The sequence below is a fragment of the Solanum dulcamara genome, chromosome 9 (assembly GCF_947179165.1).
Source record: "Solanum dulcamara chromosome 9, daSolDulc1.2, whole genome shotgun sequence".
NCBI classification, from domain to species: domain Eukaryota; kingdom Viridiplantae; phylum Streptophyta; class Magnoliopsida; order Solanales; family Solanaceae; genus Solanum; species Solanum dulcamara.
The window spans coordinates 6,360,408-6,380,197 of record NC_077245.1 but is presented as its reverse complement, the minus strand read 5'-3'; the positions used below and the strand labels follow the sequence as shown (position 1 = coordinate 6,380,197).

The 19,790-nt window shown below is 32.4% G+C and overlaps 2 protein-coding genes across 6 annotated transcripts; one reads left to right on the top strand and one right to left on the bottom strand.

Annotated features, from left to right (window-relative positions):
- The first annotated feature begins 11,392 nt into the window (after positions 1-11,392).
- On the top strand, positions 11,393-14,405 carry LOC129902094 (tubulin alpha chain). The gene is made up of 4 exons (XM_055977135.1): positions 11,393-11,694; positions 12,814-13,048; positions 13,137-13,507; positions 13,595-14,405. The coding sequence occupies exons 1-4, from the start codon at positions 11,602-11,604 to the stop codon at positions 14,246-14,248; spliced, it is 1,353 nt and encodes a 450-aa protein (XP_055833110.1). The 5' UTR covers positions 11,393-11,601; the 3' UTR covers positions 14,249-14,405.
- Positions 14,406-14,760: 355 nt separating this feature from the next.
- Positions 14,761-19,384, bottom strand: LOC129902093 (xylulose kinase 2-like). Of its 5 annotated transcripts, none has more exons than XM_055977131.1 (12): positions 19,196-19,384; positions 18,300-18,954; positions 18,106-18,194; positions 17,630-17,694; positions 17,263-17,318; positions 16,779-16,899; positions 16,627-16,701; positions 16,500-16,553; positions 16,304-16,398; positions 16,032-16,206; positions 15,514-15,758; positions 14,761-15,179 (listed from the first exon to the last, which is right to left on the bottom strand). In XM_055977131.1, the coding sequence occupies exons 1-11, from the start codon at positions 19,252-19,254 to the stop codon at positions 15,529-15,531; spliced, it is 1,674 nt and encodes a 557-aa protein (XP_055833106.1). In that variant the 5' UTR covers positions 19,255-19,384; the 3' UTR covers positions 14,761-15,179; positions 15,514-15,528. The 5 variants fall into 5 exon arrangements, with proteins under 5 accessions (XP_055833106.1, XP_055833107.1, XP_055833108.1 ...); XM_055977132.1 differs by having other exon boundaries at positions 14,761-15,191; positions 15,596-15,758; XM_055977133.1 differs by having other exon boundaries at positions 14,762-15,179; positions 15,596-15,758.
- Positions 19,385-19,790: the final 406 nt, after the last annotated feature.

Here is a 19,790-nt window from a genome sequence, read left to right as displayed (position 1 = left end):
AAAGTCTTACCAGAAGAAGGAACAAAGAGAAAGTTGAAAATGGCCTTTCACCGGCCTCTACCCATAAAAATTCCAAATCCAAATAATTCGGCCCAAACACATCTCCCAAATCCCAATACCCCGCCCCCCCCCCCCCACCCCCACAAATAATTTTTCTTTTTTTTGACATAACCAATCAAGAAATTAAACACTCTTTCTTTTTTCTGATGATTTTTTTTTTTCTCTCTCTCTCTCTATAGACCTTCAGAAAATCAGAACAGTTACAGAATATACTAGTACTAGTACTATTACTAGTTGTATGGTGTTGTTGGGAGTGTTGGTTTAAAGAAAGCTGAAAAAGACTCTTTTTTAGTTCTCTGTTTTCATTCTGTTTTGGTTTCAAGATTTTATTTTATTTTCTTGTTGGTTTTGGGCATTGTTTTTGTTGAGCTGAAAATGGGGTTTTCTGGGAACAAGTTTTTCTATTGTGTTACTGGCATTGTGAGAAGGAAGAAGAAGAAGAGGATGATGATGATGTGTAATGGCGAATCTGCCCTTATGTTCATGAAGAAAGAGGTAATAAATCCAAGGTTATTTCTGAGCTGTCACAGATTGAACGTGGTGGTGGTGTTGATGGAGGAGGACAATGTAGGTGTCTCAATGTGAAAAAAAAAACTTGTCATTTTGCGTGGTTAAAAGGCAAACAGGATGGAGCCAGGCATTTTTTTTATATCAAGTTATTTTCTGTTTTTATTTTTCTTTATATATAGTGTTTTATTTTATTTTTTTCGCTAATGGAGAGAAAAAGAACTGTTATACCATATTGGAGTACCCTTCTTTTTGTTTTGTTTTTGGGTTGGTGTTTTCTTTGTTATTCTTTTAACACATTTAACTGGACTTAGAAGAAGAAGCTAAACATTGGTCATTTATTATAGATTTATAGTCATGCATTAGTAATGAAGAACCTACTGTGCTAAAAGATTTAAAAAAAACAGATGAGGTTAGGACCGGAATATATATTTACATTATTTGACAAGGATTGGTGTTTTCTTGTTCATTTTCCCGATTTTGTCACCTAGATTTCTAGTCTTTTTTCCGCTAAATTTGTTTTGGTAAGTATGGGGTAGGGGTATGTTTGCTTTTTCCACCATATTTTGGGGTTTAGCTGAGACATCTACAGATTATGTTTTTTAGCATGTATTACTGTCTGTTTGGATTAATTTGAGATCAAGATATTTACTCAATGTTTCTGAGGCGAGATCTGCGTACATTCCTCTCCACCTCACTTGTGAGATGGAGAACAGATACGGATGATTCCTATAGATAACCCCAACTAGTTTTGAATTGAGGTGTAGTTATTGTTGTACTAATTCAGGAATATTACTTTACATCTTTCTGCAATTGTATAATCTTTTTGACAAGTAGCAATCAGAAAGGATCTCTTTGATCTTTATTTCTTAAAGATCATGATGTTGTTGTGAACCTTGTTATTTATATGATTCTGTTTCACCTTGTAGTGCACCTTTTGCCTTTATGTTTGTTAGTACTGTTCTGTTTAGAACTCACCATTTCCTTATTGGTTATTCAGTGGAAGAAAAATATGGATGTCCTCATTTCCCTTTTATGCACAATTCAACTTCATGAAAGTTATTTCAGCTTAATGTATTTGGTACTTATGAGGGTAATATTGGCCTATGCATGGACTTCCACCCTAATAATTGTTGTAATGCTTAAATCATCTTTTCCCTACTTCAATAAGAATCTGTTGTTTCTTCTACTTCGATTATTGTAGTATTTTGCTTTGTTATGCTTTCAGTTTCGTTACTTCTTTTTCTGGACTGCTTTGAAATGTTTTTTTTAGCAGAGGGTCTATCGAAAACAACCTCTACCTTTGAGGAATGGGTAAGGTATAGGTACACTCTAACCTCCTAGACCTCACTTTGTGGGACTACATTGGGTATGATGTTGTTGTTGTTGTTGTTGTAAGAAGAGCCATTATCTAAGACCTCCATTTGAACTATTAAAGGATTGCTTTTTAGTTTGAAATAGGCAATGTTTCAGTTATATTTCGACTACCTGTTAGGCTATTACAGAGAACATTACTTCTGTTTGTAGATCCAGATGAATTGCATTCCTGAGTTTCTGATTTTGCTTCCAAATATTCTTGACCCCTTGATTATCATCTTTGCAAACTTGCATAAAACAATCTTTGTCTACCCTTGCTGAGATTGGTAGTCACAGTTCACTAGCGTTGCTGCGTACTTCACTTTGTGTTCTGCTGAGTATATATCAAATACAATTCTTCTTCACAACTTGTTGAAGTTACTCATTCAGCGGATTGCATTTTTACACGTATATTACCCGGTTAGGGCTTGGTTTTCTGTCCTTTTGTTATAACACTATGAAGATAAGAAAAGACTTGTTGTACTTTCCATTTTCATATGTTAAGCCATGTTTATATTTGCTGAAGGCGACTGGTTATCAAAAGAATAATTTTTTTGATAACTGTGGTAGCTATACCAACTTGTTGCCTACTTGCCTAGAAGTGATTATTTACAATTGCATCTTTCTCATGTGAGGTACAACCTACTTGTAAACATCCATCACTTCCCATCCATGAGGCACCAAAGTAGGAAAAGAGCAAACTCTATTGGAGAGAATTGATTCAGTTTTTGGAAAAATTGAAGAAGAATTTTTTATAAAGTTTTTCACCCTTTTGAAAGCTGCTCCACCTAATACTTTCAGTCAGTGGTTTGCTTTGCATTCTCGGGCCGTAAGTATTCAAATAAGTTATTGCCTTCAAAAGTTGAGACATGATATTATAACAAGACATTTCCTTGTGAAGTTACTGAATCCAGCTTCTGTAACATGACAATTTGTCCTGCTCTTTTTACTATGGTCAGTTGACAGTCTAGTTTTTTTCCCACTTTTTTACCCAGAGGATGATAGGGATATGTCTAATGTTACAGCTGCTTGCATATTGGTCAACTCTGGTAGAGTAGTTATATACACACTTTCAACAATATCACTTTGACTTAGGACCACCTCTTTGTTCCCCGAAATTCTTGCTTGTAGGAATCAAACTTATAAGGACCCTTTTGTATCATGATAATAAATCTTAGCATTACTGCTACTAGAACCAACAAACAGCTTTGTAGGAATTGGTCAGAGTTATCATGGAATGGTAAGTATTTTTTATTTTTTTTATTAGAAGTCTTGAGTTTGAGTCTCCTAAATATAATCGCCTTTGTTAGGTAGAGCTTTACTCTTCAATGTCAGACTTTGTGGTACGATATGGATTTAGTCGGACCTTAATGTGGGTATCAGACATTGAGTGGGATATAAAACACAACAACTTAGTAGGTGTTTGGCCATAGAAACCAAATATTTTTCATTATATTTGAAATATTTTTAAGTTGAAGTTAAAAATGAAATTGTGTTTGCCTATACATTTTGCAAAGAATATTTGGTTGTTTGAATGTATTTTTTTCTAATAACATGAAATATGATATATATGCCCAAATATCTAAAAACTCTTGCTTTGTAGGTAGTCCATGACCAATACTAATTGTTAATGAGACAACGGGGTAGTTATTATAAATGCTGTCGTTTCTATAAAAATAAAAAAAATTAGGACAAAATTTGAAAAAATAAAAATAAATGCAACGGTCAAAAACTATTAACAGATTTTGAGGTGTTTTCCAAATTTCAAAAAATTGTATTTAGAATTTTGATGGTCAAATATTAATTTTCTAATAAAGTTAAAAAAAAATTCAAAAAAAGTGAATAATTTATAGGCAGGTATTGGAGGCGAAACTCTTCTTTCAAAAGTTCACTAGAAATGTGTTTGGGTGATATCTTTTGCAGAGCTTATGATGATTTGGAAGGAAGAGCAATTTATTTTTTTCCACTCGGAGTCTAGATTCCACATTGGAGCATCAACTAAATTTGAATCGCACATTGCAGGGCTCATTCGTGGGTGGTGCTTCCAGCAAGATTTTCTTCATATTTAGAGTTCAAACCTGAAATCTGTGAAAGAAAAAGTATTTAACTAAGATCTTAATTAACTTAAATAAATAGATGGTGTTACCTTTTCACAATTAATTTTTTTTAGACGATGCAATTCACACAATTCAATAGTAATTTTTATGGAATGGAAAGAACTTATTCAAAGAGGTCAAACTCAGTCCATGCATTTCTAGGAAAAAAATTAGATGGGATGACATTTAATCACTGTTTGAAAAGTACTAGGTAAATAACTATATTTTAATGTGAAAATAAAATTTGGATAAATATTACCCCTAAAAGGTAGGAAAAAACTTATTCCATTAATAGTTGATTCATGGTTCTTAACTTCTAAAGGTTTAAGTTTCATAAATCGTTTTATGATTTTTAAATTTCCGGTAAATTTTTGAACTCCCTGAATTAATTTTTTGATTTTAAACTTATAAATATTTTAACCTCACATATCTTTTTTGGGGTTTTGATACTCGAACAGGTTCTTTTAGTTAGTTGTCCAAATTTTTTTTCATGTCAAAAGAGTGATTAAATATGGTAATACCTTTTAAAATAATGAACTATTTGATGACAAACGTTGAAAGTGGATATTTATCTATTCGTTCTAAACTGTGCTAATTTATCTTGCTTGTGTGTTGTGACAAATTGAGGCAATATTGTATATTTAATCATGGTTGAGTGTGTGTTTGGTAGGGGAAATTATTTTTAATTTTTTTTGTTGTTTGGCGGATCAAAATTCTTGAAAAATATTTTCTTTAGAAAAAATAATCTTTTTAAAAAATGAGAAAAATGAATTTTCTAATAAAAGTAGTAAAACCAAATTTCATAAGTAAAATGTCAAGTTCATTGTTTCCTTTCTAAAAATCCAACGTCCCCAATCCTCACCCCTCGCCACTCCTGAAGCTCCACTTTTCACCCATTATATTTTGCTAAATTACATAAAAATAATTTTAAATATTTTCTTAGTTTCAAAATAAATGTCATGTTGATAAAAAAAAAAAAATACATGTCGCACACTCATTATCGAACATATGCATTGGTCTAATTAAGTACTTCCTCTATTTCTATTTATTTGTCAAATGTTTTTAAATTTGATTTCCCTTTTTATTTGTCATTTTTGACAAATTAAGGAAAGACAATTTTTTTCTTTCGATTATATCCTCAATTTATTAATATTGAGTTAATATCTTTGAAAAGTGTAGTGAATAATTATATTTAAGATTCTATCAATTAATATGAATAAAATGATAAACTCACTATATCAATCATTATTTTTTTAATAGATGTGCCAAATTAAAATTCAATAAGTAAAGAGAGTATATTTTCCTGGAGCCTGCATTCTTGGGAAGTAGCCCATCCCAACTTTAGTCTAAAAGAATCTCATGGGCTGAAACTTCCATTTCTATTTGTAGTGCAAGTAATCTTGCGGGATAAAATCAATATGAATTATGATATAATGGTGAGATTATTTCACTCTTAATCAGACATCTCAGATTTGAGTTATGAGTATGGAGAAAATTCTATTAGGAGCGCTACCCACGAATGGGTTCTGCAGTGTACGATCCAGATTTAGTTGGGGCTCCAATGCGGACTCTGAACACCGAATGAAAAACAAAAAAAAATATTTCGGGATTATACTCACAAATAGCCACATATAATAAAAAAATAGTCATGAAGTTTTACCCGTTAAATTTAGAATTCCATAACAATTACAAAGTAATATTTGAGGTTATATGTCGCTGCCATTATATATGTTTGGACTATAATATGTTACTGCATTTCTAAATGGGCCTTCAACTTGCTCGAAGACATTTGCCGTCCCAATTCATCCAAAATATTATTCCTTCTATTTTAATTTAGTGAAAAAAAATTAACTGTCATATTTAATATAAAAAATTTCTAGTTGTGACAGTAGTTTATAATTTTTAGGTTGTAGCAATAAAAAACTTTCAAGTTATAACAAATTTGAAAATATTATGCATTAATTAAAGTATTAAAAAAGAGAAATAAATAAAAATGTAATAAAGAAACGAAAATGGTAATAAATATATTAACGGTACTACAAATTTAGCATTCAATTAGGACTCTAATTATTGATGTTGAAATTAAATTTCTTTATTTTCTCAATTAGTTGAAAAATCTAGTAAGATATATTTTTCAAAATTAAAAATTTTATTTGAATGTTTGTCTTCAACGTTTCTCTCTCCCCTTCATTCAACGATTTTCATCATTTTAAAAGAAATTTCATTGAATTTATCATGGAAAGTGAAAGATTTTTATCAATACTTATTCAACATAGTGGAAGATGAGATTGTTCATGTAGGTTATTCAGTGATTTGATTTCTCTTTTCATTAAAAAAAAAATTGTGATGAAAAAGTTCATTTATTTTTGTTGAATGTATACTCTTGATTTTCATTAGTTATAATGTTAAACTCATTTTAACGTATCATGAGTTTTGTACAAATTCATTAGACATAAGAGTTAATAATGAAATGACAATTTCTGCATAAAGTTAGTAGTAGCCAAAAAAAATTCTTCATTCAAAATGTTGAAAATATGGGTTCAGTCTAATTGTAAAGATTTTTTAATAAATTTTTGTGAATACAAGTTATACGAATAATGTATTAAATCTGATTAAATAATGAGTTGTATGTATGATTTGTATAAATTTGGTATGATGCAATTTTGTATTATAAATATTTAATATTTTTCTATATTAAATATTGTATGAATAGTGTATTAAATCTCATTAAATAATGAGTTGTATGTATGAGTTGTGTAAATTTGATATGATGTGATTTTGTATTATAAATATTTAATATTTTTTGTATATCAATTGTATAAAAGTATTTTTTTTTGTTTTGTTTTTTTAGTTTGGAAATGTGCATGGTCGATGCTTTTTTGGTGATAGTAATATTTGTATGAATTTGTTATTAAATTTGAGAATTTTTTTTGTTTTACTAATTATGTGTTGTTGATTGGTATGCGTACTGTATAAATTATGTATAAATTTTAAATACATTGAATTAATGGTATGGGTTATGTCTAAATAAAATATAAATTTTGTATATAGTGAATTAGTGGTATCCGTGTTGTATAAATTATGCATAAATTATGTATAAAATTTATATATAATGTAATATTTTTTTAATTTTATCTAACATGTGATGTTAGTTTGTACGCGATTTGTATAGGTTATGTATATATTTTGTATATGGATAAATATGTTGGGTTTCAAATGGAGGGTATTATATATGAGGCTAGTACTCTATATGATGGCCTTGTTAATGCAATATCTTCACAGTTAGGGGTGAACACATTTGTAAATGGATTGGAGATTAAGTATCTCGTGAGCGAGAGGTGTCCACCAATAATGATACATAATGATGTGGGTGTACGTGTGTATTTGGACCAAATAAAGATAGGGCGGCCAACTACAGTACGTTGGAAGGAAATTGGTGATGTTAAATATAAGAAGACTAAGGTCACCTGGAGCATATGTCATCGAGAGGGTCATAACAGGAAGACGTGTGGGAATTATGTTCCTGAAAGTTAGTTAAGAATTATAAAGTTTAGATTATTTTTTTTTAATTTGACAAACAGTTGTTTCTATGTTTTTTATGCTCGTTTGGTAATGAATTTATAACAATATGTCATGTTAACTTTATTTTGTGTATGAAATCTGATTAGTCTCATTTATATCGTATTATTTATTGATTGTTGGACTTAAATAGTTTGAAATGTAAGTATAATAATATGTAAGTATCAAAAAATTTATTGTTAGTATCACACTGGCATACGAGTTAAAAAATACTCAGTGATAACATAACAAGTAACTACATTGTATGAAATTTGTATGAAAACTGAACTCTAATAAAACTTTGAATATTGCATCTTATAATATAATTAATTTATAATATTTTACGAAATCTAAATGAAAAAAAAAATTCTAATAAAATATCTATTATAGGTATCACATTGACATACGAGTTGGCAAATTATTAGGGTTAATAAAATAAGACACTTAAATGAAACAATGAATGAATATGGTATCCTACAAAAGAACTGTACTGGAATATTGTATGAAAATTGAATTCTAATAAAAAAAATTGAATATTATATCCTATAATATAACTGATCTATAATATTGTATGAAATATGAATGAAAAGTGAATTCTAATAAAATAAGGTATCCTATATAAAAACTGTACTAAAATATTGTATGAAATTCGTAGGAAAACTGAAATCTAATAAAACTTTGATTATTGTATCATATAATATAGCTGATTTGTCATATTTTATGAAACCTGGATGAAAAATAAATTTTAATAAAACTTTAACTTATTTTTATAAAATTTGGGTGTCACACGAAATATTTTGATGGATAATTAAATATTTTGAAGAGAAATTTATATATTGAAGTAATCATTGACATATAACTAAAAAAATATATGTAACAGTTGATTGTTTAACATCAAAATCATAATTCGAATGAAGGCAAATGTACTAATCCAAGAAAAGAAAGTTTGCCATTTGATTATTTGTTTATATCAAAAATATACTATCCAAAGATGAAAAGGACTAGTAAAACTAAAAAACAAAAGTAACAATTGCGAACATCTTCCATCTGAAAACTGATCGTCTTGGGCTTGGCATAGAAAAATTGGTGGTGTGGAGGGCCTGCTCTCTTGATAATTGTGGTCCACCAAATCTGTTGGCAACGATCCCTGTTACCTTGCTTTCACTGATTGCGCCATCATTTATTTTGGCTTTAACTGACTTCACAATCATTCACAATGATTCAATACAAATAAATGATGCAGATGCAAATCAGTTTCATAACATTTTAATGCCATTTTATATATACACATAACACGGTGCATATCAAATTTTAGCACTACAAAATTCATACCAAAATAAAACCTATATATGCCATTTAACACATGTATATTCAAATAAAAAACTATTTTTATGGCATAACTTAAGTTTCGACTAAAAATTAGATTATATCAAATTCATAGTACTTTCAAATTAAGTTCAAAAAAAATACTATTTGCAGATGCATACTATTTTAATGCAATTTTATATATACACATAACACAGTGCATACCATATTTTAGCACTACAAAATTTATTCCAAAATCAAACTTGTTTTATATGCATTTAACACATGTATATTCAAATAAAATATTATTTTTATGGCATTAGATAAGTTTCGACTAAAAAATTAGGTTATATCAAATACATAGTACTTTCAAATTAACTTCGATAACATGGTATTAATACAAAAATTAACTAAATCTGTAAAAAGAATAATTTTTTAAATAATACCTTTACAACAGTCTTGACCTTTTTTGGCTTGGGAATTTTTGAATCCCCTTTGAGATTTGAACTAAGTCTTTTTTTGAAGGATTTTGAGGGTCACCCTTGAAAACTGACTTTCGCCTTTTGGGTTGTTTTTCACTAACAAAATCGAAATCTGAGTCTAAACATTCATCTGAAGAGGATTCCACCATCTTCTCCTTTCCTTTTTCCTCTTTTGTCATGTTTTTTTTCTTTTTACTGGGCTTTGTTCCTTCTTCAAAGGGGTTAATTTCTTCATCGTGGTGGTGATATTTTTCTTCACGCGTGATATAATTTTTTTTACTAGTGTTTGAATTAATATATTAAAACTTGACAGCTCAATATCTACCTCAGCTTCTTCTTCTGTAAATCGGGGACTTTTTCGAGTTATGTGATCAACTTTTTGTGCTTTCTTCATCTTACAGAACTCCTTTATAAGTGAAACTCAAAATTGCGTATTTGAAAATTGTTGAGGTTGTGGAATTCTTCTCGAAGACAAAGGGTTTAACAGATTGTTTGATTATCGTTGAAATAAAATGAAGAAAGAAGAATTAGAGAGAAATTGGCGGAGGTTGTTGTACATTAGAGATGTGGGGGGTGGGGGTGTCAGTTGAAAAAGGAAAAGTAATTTCTTGATTGTAGTGAGTATCATTATACATAATTAATGCGCACTTTTTTACTTTCTTTTTCTTATTAAAACTGAAAAAGTTTAATATATTAAAATAATTAATTTAAATAATTGGATTATAACAATTTATTAAAGCCCGTAATTAATAATTTATAAGTAGTAATTGCACAAAAATCCATTTATAAGCTGTAATATAAATTCTTAAATAGATGTGTGATGTTATTTTTTCTTTAATTCATTTGTCTTATTTTGATATGATACGGAGTTAAATGAAGTATTTTTTTTTAATAAAATCTTATAATTTTAAATTAAAAATATGTCAAATATACCAATATACAAATAGAGTTTGCTAAAAAAGAAAATTTGAAATAGACTAAAAATAAAAGCAAGACAAATAAATTGATAGAGAGAAAGTACTTTTTCATTAAATAAGAAAAAGATCTTTCAACTTGTAATTATATCTCAAACCTTATAAGTTCTTATATAGGAATTGAAATATTTTTTTAGAAATCATGGTTAATAATCAACAATTTTCATACGTAATTATGTAGATTTCATACTTACGAATTTATACAATTTTAAATAACTTATGCAATTATAGAAAATCATGAAAATTAAAATTTGAAACATGTCTCAATGCAAAATCTTACATATGAAAAGTTAAATTTGGGAAAAAGGATAAAATTTCTGAAGGGACTAAATTGAATCGAATGCAGAACCTTGAGGATCCATTTTCCTTTCATCGTAACTAAAAGGACTGAACAATACAAAATTCCTTGTGAAGTTTCAATGATCCCATTTGTCAGAAAGGTGACCTGCCGTTTTAACATAGCATGTGCTTCCACTTGCTAACCGACAGCAGTGTAGAAGACGTGAAAACGACGCACTATTATCCATTGCTTTTTCTTCTTCTGACATTTTTGCCCTTCTTTCCACTACAATATAATTCATGAAGTGTTACTTCTATTTCGTTCTTACGAAAGTAAAAAAGACATAACAAACATTCCGAAAATAACAATAATGTGATAATCGAAGTACATGAAATTGTAAAAATTAAAGGACAACAACTATAAAAAAAGTTATTACTATTATTGATTTGAATAGAAAATAAGTATAGTGCACCAAACTATCACTAAGTCTATCTAGCCATAAGGGACACACCGATCAACTATTTGCTAACCTTTTAATCTAATTTGCGATTTTCATAACCTCCTTTTTGTTGTCATATTCTCAATAAGTTGAAAATGTGTCACGTGCTTGCATAGCTTGTTTCCCACATATGAATTTTCTTTGTAATTATATCAAACAAAAAGAAATAGTATACAAATAAAATAAAGTTAAATTAATTGACCGAACTTAACCATGGTTAATCTAGACCGGAGGATGGTGATAACTACAGTCCAATAATGGCATGTTAGCTGGCAACCAATTATAACCGCGGTTAAGTTTAACTAACCATGGTTCTCAACCGCAAGATTTTTTTCTTTCCTGGGAGTTGTTCACGGTATAAAAAGGGCTTCTCAGCAGGACGAATGCACCAGATCTGAAATTCGTCGGAAGAGGCGTCTTGATAAACGTCCTTTCTTTCGTTTTGAATTTGAAATTTGAAGGTTTCTGAAAAAAAACAGCGAAAATGAGAGAGTGCATATCGATCCACATTGGTCAGGCCGGTATTCAGGTCGGAAATGCATGCTGGGAACTTTACTGCCTCGAGCATGGCATTCAGGTATGTGTTTTTTCACCATCTCTTTATTTTTTTAAACTTAAATTTTGAATTGTTTTTGTATAGATCCGTTTGAATTTTTTGAATTTACGTTCCTTTGATGTGAAATTTATTTGAATTTGCATTCTATACACATCTATGTGCTGCTTGAATCTGTTTGAATGATATAAAATGATGTGCGTTGATCTCTTCAATTGCGATTTTTTTTGTAATCTGTTCGAATTATACGTTCCTTTGATGTGAAATTTATTTGAATTTGCATTTTATACGCAGATCTATGTGCTGCTTGAATCTGTTTGAATGATACAAAATGTTGTGCGTTGATCTCTTCAAATGCGAAACGTTTTGGTATAGATCTGTTTGAATTGTTTATGTTTAGTCATGTTGATGTAAAAAAACATTTGAATCCGCATACATTTAGGTAGATCAATGTGCTGCATAAGTCTCTCTTCAAATGCAGATGTTATTATGTAGATCTGTTTGAATAATGGTGATATCAAAATGATTTGAATGCACATGTGTTTGAGTAATAGAAAATTATATTCGATTGATGTCAGAAACATTTGAATCCGTACATTTTTTAATTGATAGATGATCTATTTGATGCATAAATCTGTTTTGAGTAACGTCAAATTTTGATTTTCTTCAAATGTGGAACTTTTTTACACATGGATCTGTTTGGATAATATGATGTCAAAATGATCCGAAATTCAAATCTATTCTAGATAGATTCATGTTATTTTCAAGTAAACTGGATGAATGTCCATAGCATTGTATAGATCTTGTATAATAGAAAATATTATGTGTTGGTCTGTCTGTCTACCTGTTTTAGGTGGATCATCTTGAATGATATTAACACCTTAGAAATTATTGATGTATTAGTGATGCGCAAAAACTGAACATAGATGTAGGATTTATTGCGAATGAATGGTAGTTAGTGCAGTTATTCTTTGAAATTTTAGCTAATGTATTTAATTGGTAGATTTTGTGAGATTGTATGAGAGTATCTCAAATTATTTGAGTATATGATAAACATGTTATCCATTAGAGTTTGTATCTGTTTCGAAGAACCTGTTTTAGATACACTGCTGACAATCTTGTTATTGTTATTTCTCCCAAAAGCCTGATGGCCAAATGCCAGGTGACAAGACAGTTGGAGGAGGTGATGATGCATTCAACACCTTCTTCAGTGAAACTGGAGCAGGAAAGCACGTTCCCCGTGCTGTCTTTGTGGATCTTGAGCCTACTGTCATTGACGAAGTCAGGACAGGAACATACAGGCAGCTCTTTCACCCTGAGCAGCTCATCAGTGGCAAAGAAGATGCAGCCAACAACTTTGCCCGCGGTCATTATACAAGTAAATCTTTGTACCTTATTGCAGCACTTTATTTGGATTTGTTGAGCTTGATCAAGTTCTTATATTTGTCTTTTTGTCTTGTTTGCAGTTGGGAAGGAGATAGTTGATCTCTGCTTAGATCGTATCAGGAAGCTTGCCGATAACTGTACTGGTCTTCAAGGTTTCCTGGTTTTCAATGCTGTTGGTGGTGGAACTGGTTCAGGTCTTGGGTCACTTCTGCTGGAGCGTCTCTCTGTGGACTATGGAAAGAAATCAAAACTTGGTTTCACCATTTATCCATCACCACAGGTCTCAACCTCTGTGGTTGAACCTTACAACAGTGTCCTGTCAACTCACTCTCTTCTTGAGCACACTGATGTCGCAATTCTTCTTGACAATGAGGCTATCTATGACATTTGCAGGCGCTCATTGGACATTGAGCGCCCCACATACACCAATCTGAACCGCCTTATTTCACAGGTATCAGTTGTTATATCATTCATATGCAATACGTTTCACTTCAAAGTTTCTTTAGTTGGGGTAATAATTTTTGTGCAATCTATGCAGGTTATATCTTCACTGACTGCTTCTTTAAGGTTTGATGGAGCCCTGAATGTTGATGTGAACGAATTCCAGACCAACCTTGTTCCCTACCCCAGGATTCATTTTATGCTTTCATCCTATGCTCCTGTTATTTCAGCTGAGAAAGCTTACCATGAGCAGCTGTCAGTCGCAGAGATCACCAACAGTGCTTTTGAGCCATCTTCCATGATGGTCAAGTGTGATCCTCGTCACGGCAAGTACATGGCTTGCTGCCTTATGTTCCGTGGTGATGTTGTGCCAAAGGATGTGAATGCTGCTGTGGCTACCATCAAGACTAAGCGCACTATCCAATTTGTTGACTGGTGCCCTACTGGATTCAAGTGCGGTATCAACTATCAGCCACCAACAGTTGTTCCTGGAGGTGATCTTGCCAAGGTGCAGAGGGCTGTATGTATGATATCCAACTCAACCAGTGTTGCTGAGGTCTTCTCACGCATTGATCACAAGTTCGATCTGATGTATGCCAAGCGTGCTTTTGTACACTGGTATGTCGGTGAGGGTATGGAGGAAGGTGAGTTCAGTGAAGCACGTGAAGATCTGGCTGCTCTGGAGAAGGATTACGAGGAGGTCGGTGCTGAATTGGACGAAGGAGAGGATGAGGAGCATGAGGAATTCTAAACACATTATGGTTTTGTATGTTGGATCGTATTTTCCTTTGGGTGTTCTTCAATTGCTGCACTTAGAATCGTCACTGCTATTTTGTATTTCAATGGTGTCTTATATGATGAAATGAATTCTTCTGCTATGAAAAGTTAAACATGCTTGTTTAATTAAACTGCTTTGCCTTTTGTTTTCTTTTTCTTTCTATATTTCCAAACAATGTTCCATTTTCTCCATAGCTTCCTTTGTGGTTCAACAGACTCCAATATTCCCATTGAAACACAAGTAAATATTGCATTCTTTTTACTCTTTATCTTAACTGCTATTGGACGGAGATGTTTTACAGGAGTTGTCTAGTTAATAGTTCAGTCCCCTATCGTCTGCTAATGGGAAAAAGCCAATTTAAGTTTGCTGGAACTAATCTATTGTTGATGAAACTAGTCTTCAAAACTAATCCAGCCAATAAGCTAATTTTTTCATCAACATCAGCCGTAGAATTCATGACGCATTAGTTGTGAATATTAAAAATTGGCCCGGTACGGAGAAGGCTTTAAACAGAGTGTATATTCGATTGTTCTGTGACAAGGGCGATATGGATGATGCAATTGGGTTGATTAGAGAGATGGATTTGATTGATGTTCGTCCTGATATGATCACATATATTCCGATGATTGTCTGAGGTGAGGTGGGTAGGTTGGAAGAAAGCTTGTGGATTAATCAAAGTTATGAGGGAACATGGATGCACACCAAATACAATGACCTATTCAGCTCTTGCGGATGCACACCAAATACAAATAGCTCGTCTTTGTTCTTTTAGGTATGGGATTATGGGAAAAATATCTCCTTTGTATACACATTGCTTCTGCTTCCTTTTTCCAGATATAATTCATTTAGCTGTCGATGATCTTTGTGAGTTATTCTGCTTCAAGTATTGATTGCATCTCTGCATCTGGAAATAAAACTGGAATTAGGGAAAGGATTTGGATGGAAAATAAGAGCTTGAGTCTAGGCTTCAGGAACTAGAGTGTGAGCATTGGATTTGTAAATAAACCAGCTATATTTATTTGTGTTGCTGGCACTCCATGTCTCCTCCCGTTAGACTCAGGCATATTTGATCAAATGTGAAACAATAGGAGTAATTATAGTTGAAAACTCAAACGGATGGTATATTTAAACTACTTCTCAAAGTAGAAGAGTAAATATGACTGTTTCTCCGTAAAAAAAAAACTATGGCAATTCTGAAGTCCTGTACAAAAAACATAAACCAGGATGCAGTATATGACCTGAGTGAAAATTTACTAACGTCCCAATCTTTGGATGAGACGATTTTCAATCTCCAATCTCTTCTTTATTAACAATGTATACCTGTCAACAACGTCTTGATCTGCAGTAGGCACCGCAAGCTTGCAGCTTAGAGATGTCTCCTCCAATTTCTTGAGATACATATCAGATATGGGCACAAATTTCCCCTTCTGGTTGCATAACCAACCGTGAGCGGCTCTCAAGGCAGCACCGAGGGAAGCTGAATCTGTTGAAGGAAGCAAAAGCAACTCTTCATCATTTTCTCAACATCTTGAAAATCTTCTTACAAGAGTATGGCCAAATTCCCTCGCTCTAACAGTAAAGGTGTTGATTTTTTATGTGATCACTCAACTAATAGTTCTTATAGCAGAAAGTCACTCTTATTCTTGATTCCAATATTTTTCAACAAAGAAAGAAAGTGACTTATCAACAGTATAGCACAATGAAAGAGTATGTTCAAGAGAACTGTCAGCAGAACAATATGAATGAGTTTGTCTACCTGGTTTTTGGACAGTATAGACGTTGCACCCAAAAATAGAAGCAATCATTCTCAGGATATGATCATTTGCAGATGCTCCTCCAGTTGCAATAATCTTTTTGGGTGGAGAAGGCATTCCAAGTCTCTCAGCATGAGCTCGCATGGATAGTAACTGCCCCTCAATTAAAGCTCGAACCTGTAAATATCATTTATCTCCATTTGTGTTTGTGTCTCTAGATACTAATTAAAGTCTTATATGATTCAGATAAGTTCTCCAGTCCAAGGCCACTTACCTCTGAAGGCGGATCAAACTCCTCTACTTCATGTTCTGTTACTCCATCCAGGGAGTCACCCGTGAAATTATCAAGAATGTAGCGGTGGAAACCAACTGGAGACCAAGCTTGTGAGTTCTATTATAATCTTCTCATGATATGGAAAATAAATCAACTGGTCTTTTTCAGTTAAGTTTTATTTTAGGAGTGCACTGACCTGGAAGAGGAGGAAGTATTTCATGCTCTTTGTAATAAAAACCAATCTTTCCACCTTTTGCAAGTAACAAGTGTACAACGTTTATAAAGAAGCTACAGTTTAAGAGATTGAATCAAATTTCACTAACCATTCAAAGGTGGAGTTTGCTGTAAAAACATATTGAAAACATCCCAAGATCCATCCGCATAGCGATCACGTATATCTACAAGGGTTTCAATAAGATGTACCCAAACTTCACAGACATCCTAACAGTTTGTAAATCAGATACAAGCAGAGTACCTTCACGAGTCAAAGACCCATTCTTGTAGACCAACATTACCATGAAGCATGTGGTATCTACTGGATTAGGAAATACATGCCCATCTAAGCTAGGTATATGGTCAGTGGCAATACCAAAGACCTGGATAATCAGCACGATTCCATATAAATCATGTTACAACGAGCGCAGATAAATGTTGATTTTTCCTTATCTCAAATATAGTTCAACCTTCGGAACAGTACAATAGATAAGGAGGGGGTGGGGGTGGGGTAACAAATAGAAATTGGCTCTTCTGCACATATGGTGTCTTTATGCATATCTTTGACGCTAAAGTTTGTTGTCACTTTGAATTAAATATATATCTATGGAGTAAGTACACAAACTTTTACAACAGCATTTGTTTGATGGCGTTCAGTTTAACATATTATAAGTGCAAAGCTCTTTTTCTTAGAAAAGAGGCAATGCAATGTATGTATGCAAGACAGCAAACTTTCAGTCTCTTACAGTGTCACTTGTGCCAAGACTGATTGCCAGATCTCCATAAGCGTTAAGGGTCAAACCTACAGGATCCGAAGGTTCAGTTAGTAGTAGTATGCCGATGGATGAAAATTGGATTCTTGTTGATGGTTACAATAACAACTGCTTCCATGTCTCTGTCCCAAACCAGTTCGGGTATGTAGACAACCTCAGAGAATCTAAAGCAGGTTGATTACAACTTGCAATCGAATATGGAAATAAAATGATTCATCTACGCACTAGAATCTCTAGTGGTGCAAACAATAGCTGCCTAAGTAGATAAAACATCAATTCTCAAAAAAGAATAATGTAAGTTCATGTTCATCATGGAAAACCGGAAAAACAAGGAATATACCTGCTAAGCTGTTGGGGTTGTCTCCAGACCATTGAACGACTACACAATTTTTGTTGAAGTGGTACCTGCAGCTGTTTCTATCAGAGGAAACACAAACTAACAGAAGTATGAAGCATAAATTGGCATCACAATGAGTGAATGCATCATAGATAGTACAATATTCGTCATCGTCAGGACATTATATGCCGATTCCAGCAAATGCCTCAGAATTGAAGGCAGAAAATATTTACAGCGATACACGAGATGACAACTATTTATGTGTTATATTTTGTATCAGCATAACTTCGATAGGATGCTAATCAGCTAAAATGAAGGACAGAATACTCATAATGAAAGAAACATTACTCTTGAGAATAAACAAGATAGCTTTATAGAATCAGATATAAAAGATGATGAAGAGAAGCAAAGAGCAGAATGGAAAAGCTATTGTAAAAGGGAAACATAAATCTGTAAATAGCATGTTGATTTTTGCTAACCTCTCAACATAATAGGAAGCAATAGAACCAGCAACAGCATAAGCAGGAGCTAAATTTCCAAGTTTCTCCTCTAAACCAGGCGCAGTAGCCTAGAACAAACACAATTTTGAAACAATCAATTGCAACACTTAATAAGCTATTAAAATTTAACTACAGTACCATGATTACACTAGATTCCAAGCACAAGAAACAACCTCCAGAGCTATCTTGGACCAAGTTCTGTGCTCAATGTCCATGAGATTCATTCCTGCTCCATCAGTATGATCAATGCAAGCATAACCCCGAATGAGTAAAGATGCCATAAAAGAACTAATTAAGGATACCCTCTCTGTATTCTGATAAATTTCAGGCTGTGTTTCAAAAATCTTTCGAATTTGAGGACCAACATATCTTTCATGTGCACGAGAACCCGTAAGTCTGGCCAGCTCCAGACCACCACCTACAGCTATCTCAATAGCTTTGCATTGTTCTGTGGTGCTGCAGTCCATCCATATGGGCGATTTTTCGATTGAAAAAGCATCAAGAAATTGATCCACAAGAGGTTTTTTAGGATCCAATGATGATAGTATTTCAAAACTTCCATTCTTCCAATAAACACTACCATGTTGCTGAGCACTACCAGAAACAGCAACAATTTTTCCAAAGTCCAAATTTGACTTTTCAAGTCTGTGGAGAATTAGGTCTAGTGCTTCCACCCACATCAATGTTGGTGATACAATTCTACCATTAACAAATTGGTCTCTAAAGACTCCACCTTTGGTATTGTAGTGAGGCAACTCAGAATCATAGTTCACAAGTTCTGATATAACTATGTTAAGATTAGCATCTAACACAGTTGCCTTCAGTGACCTAAGAAATCAAGACCCATAAAAGTTCTTCAGTTAAAGATCCAGTTTTTATAATCAGTTTTCTTGATTCTTGAACACTTTGTAGGAGTACCCAGTTCAAGAACAAGCAAAAGCAGAAGCAAGCAAAAGGGCTTAAGCATATTGCTTTTATGATTACGGATGAAATCAAGTTGGGAAAAAAAAACAGAAATTTTGATTAACCGTGCTATCTAATTTGCAGTTGGAGATATGAAATAACTTACTGAGTGGAACAATCAAAACCTAGGAACAATGAGTCCTGAGGGAGGGAGCAGTCCTCCATATAAGAAAACTTAGATGACAAATTTAAGCAACTTGGTTGGAAGGGTGAAGATAAGATTTTTAACAAGAAAATCACAATATCTAAAAGAATCTGAATTTCAAGAGAATGAATCTAAAGACAAATGAAATTATCTAATAAATTATTGGTGGTGGAAAAGTTATTTTTGAAAGGTAAGTAATTTGTCCTTCTGATAATTAACTTTCACAAATAAAATTTAATCAATTGTCACATGTGATGGACATATATTTTAATTTTAATTAGGAGATACGAGACAAATACTTAAAAGACACATCTTTTTCTTTTTGCTTTTCTAATTGTTGCACTTCCAATGATGGATTCTCTAAATCCAACAAATCAACTTTTCATGAGTTACAGCCTGTTTGGTTAAGTTTTAATGACGCCGAAATGCTTATTTAAAATATATATTTTTTGAGTTAAAGTGTTTCGCCAAGCTTTTAGGAAATAATAGATGCACTATAAAAATAAAATATTTTTTAAATTGATTAATCAAATATAAATTATTTCGAAATGAGTAG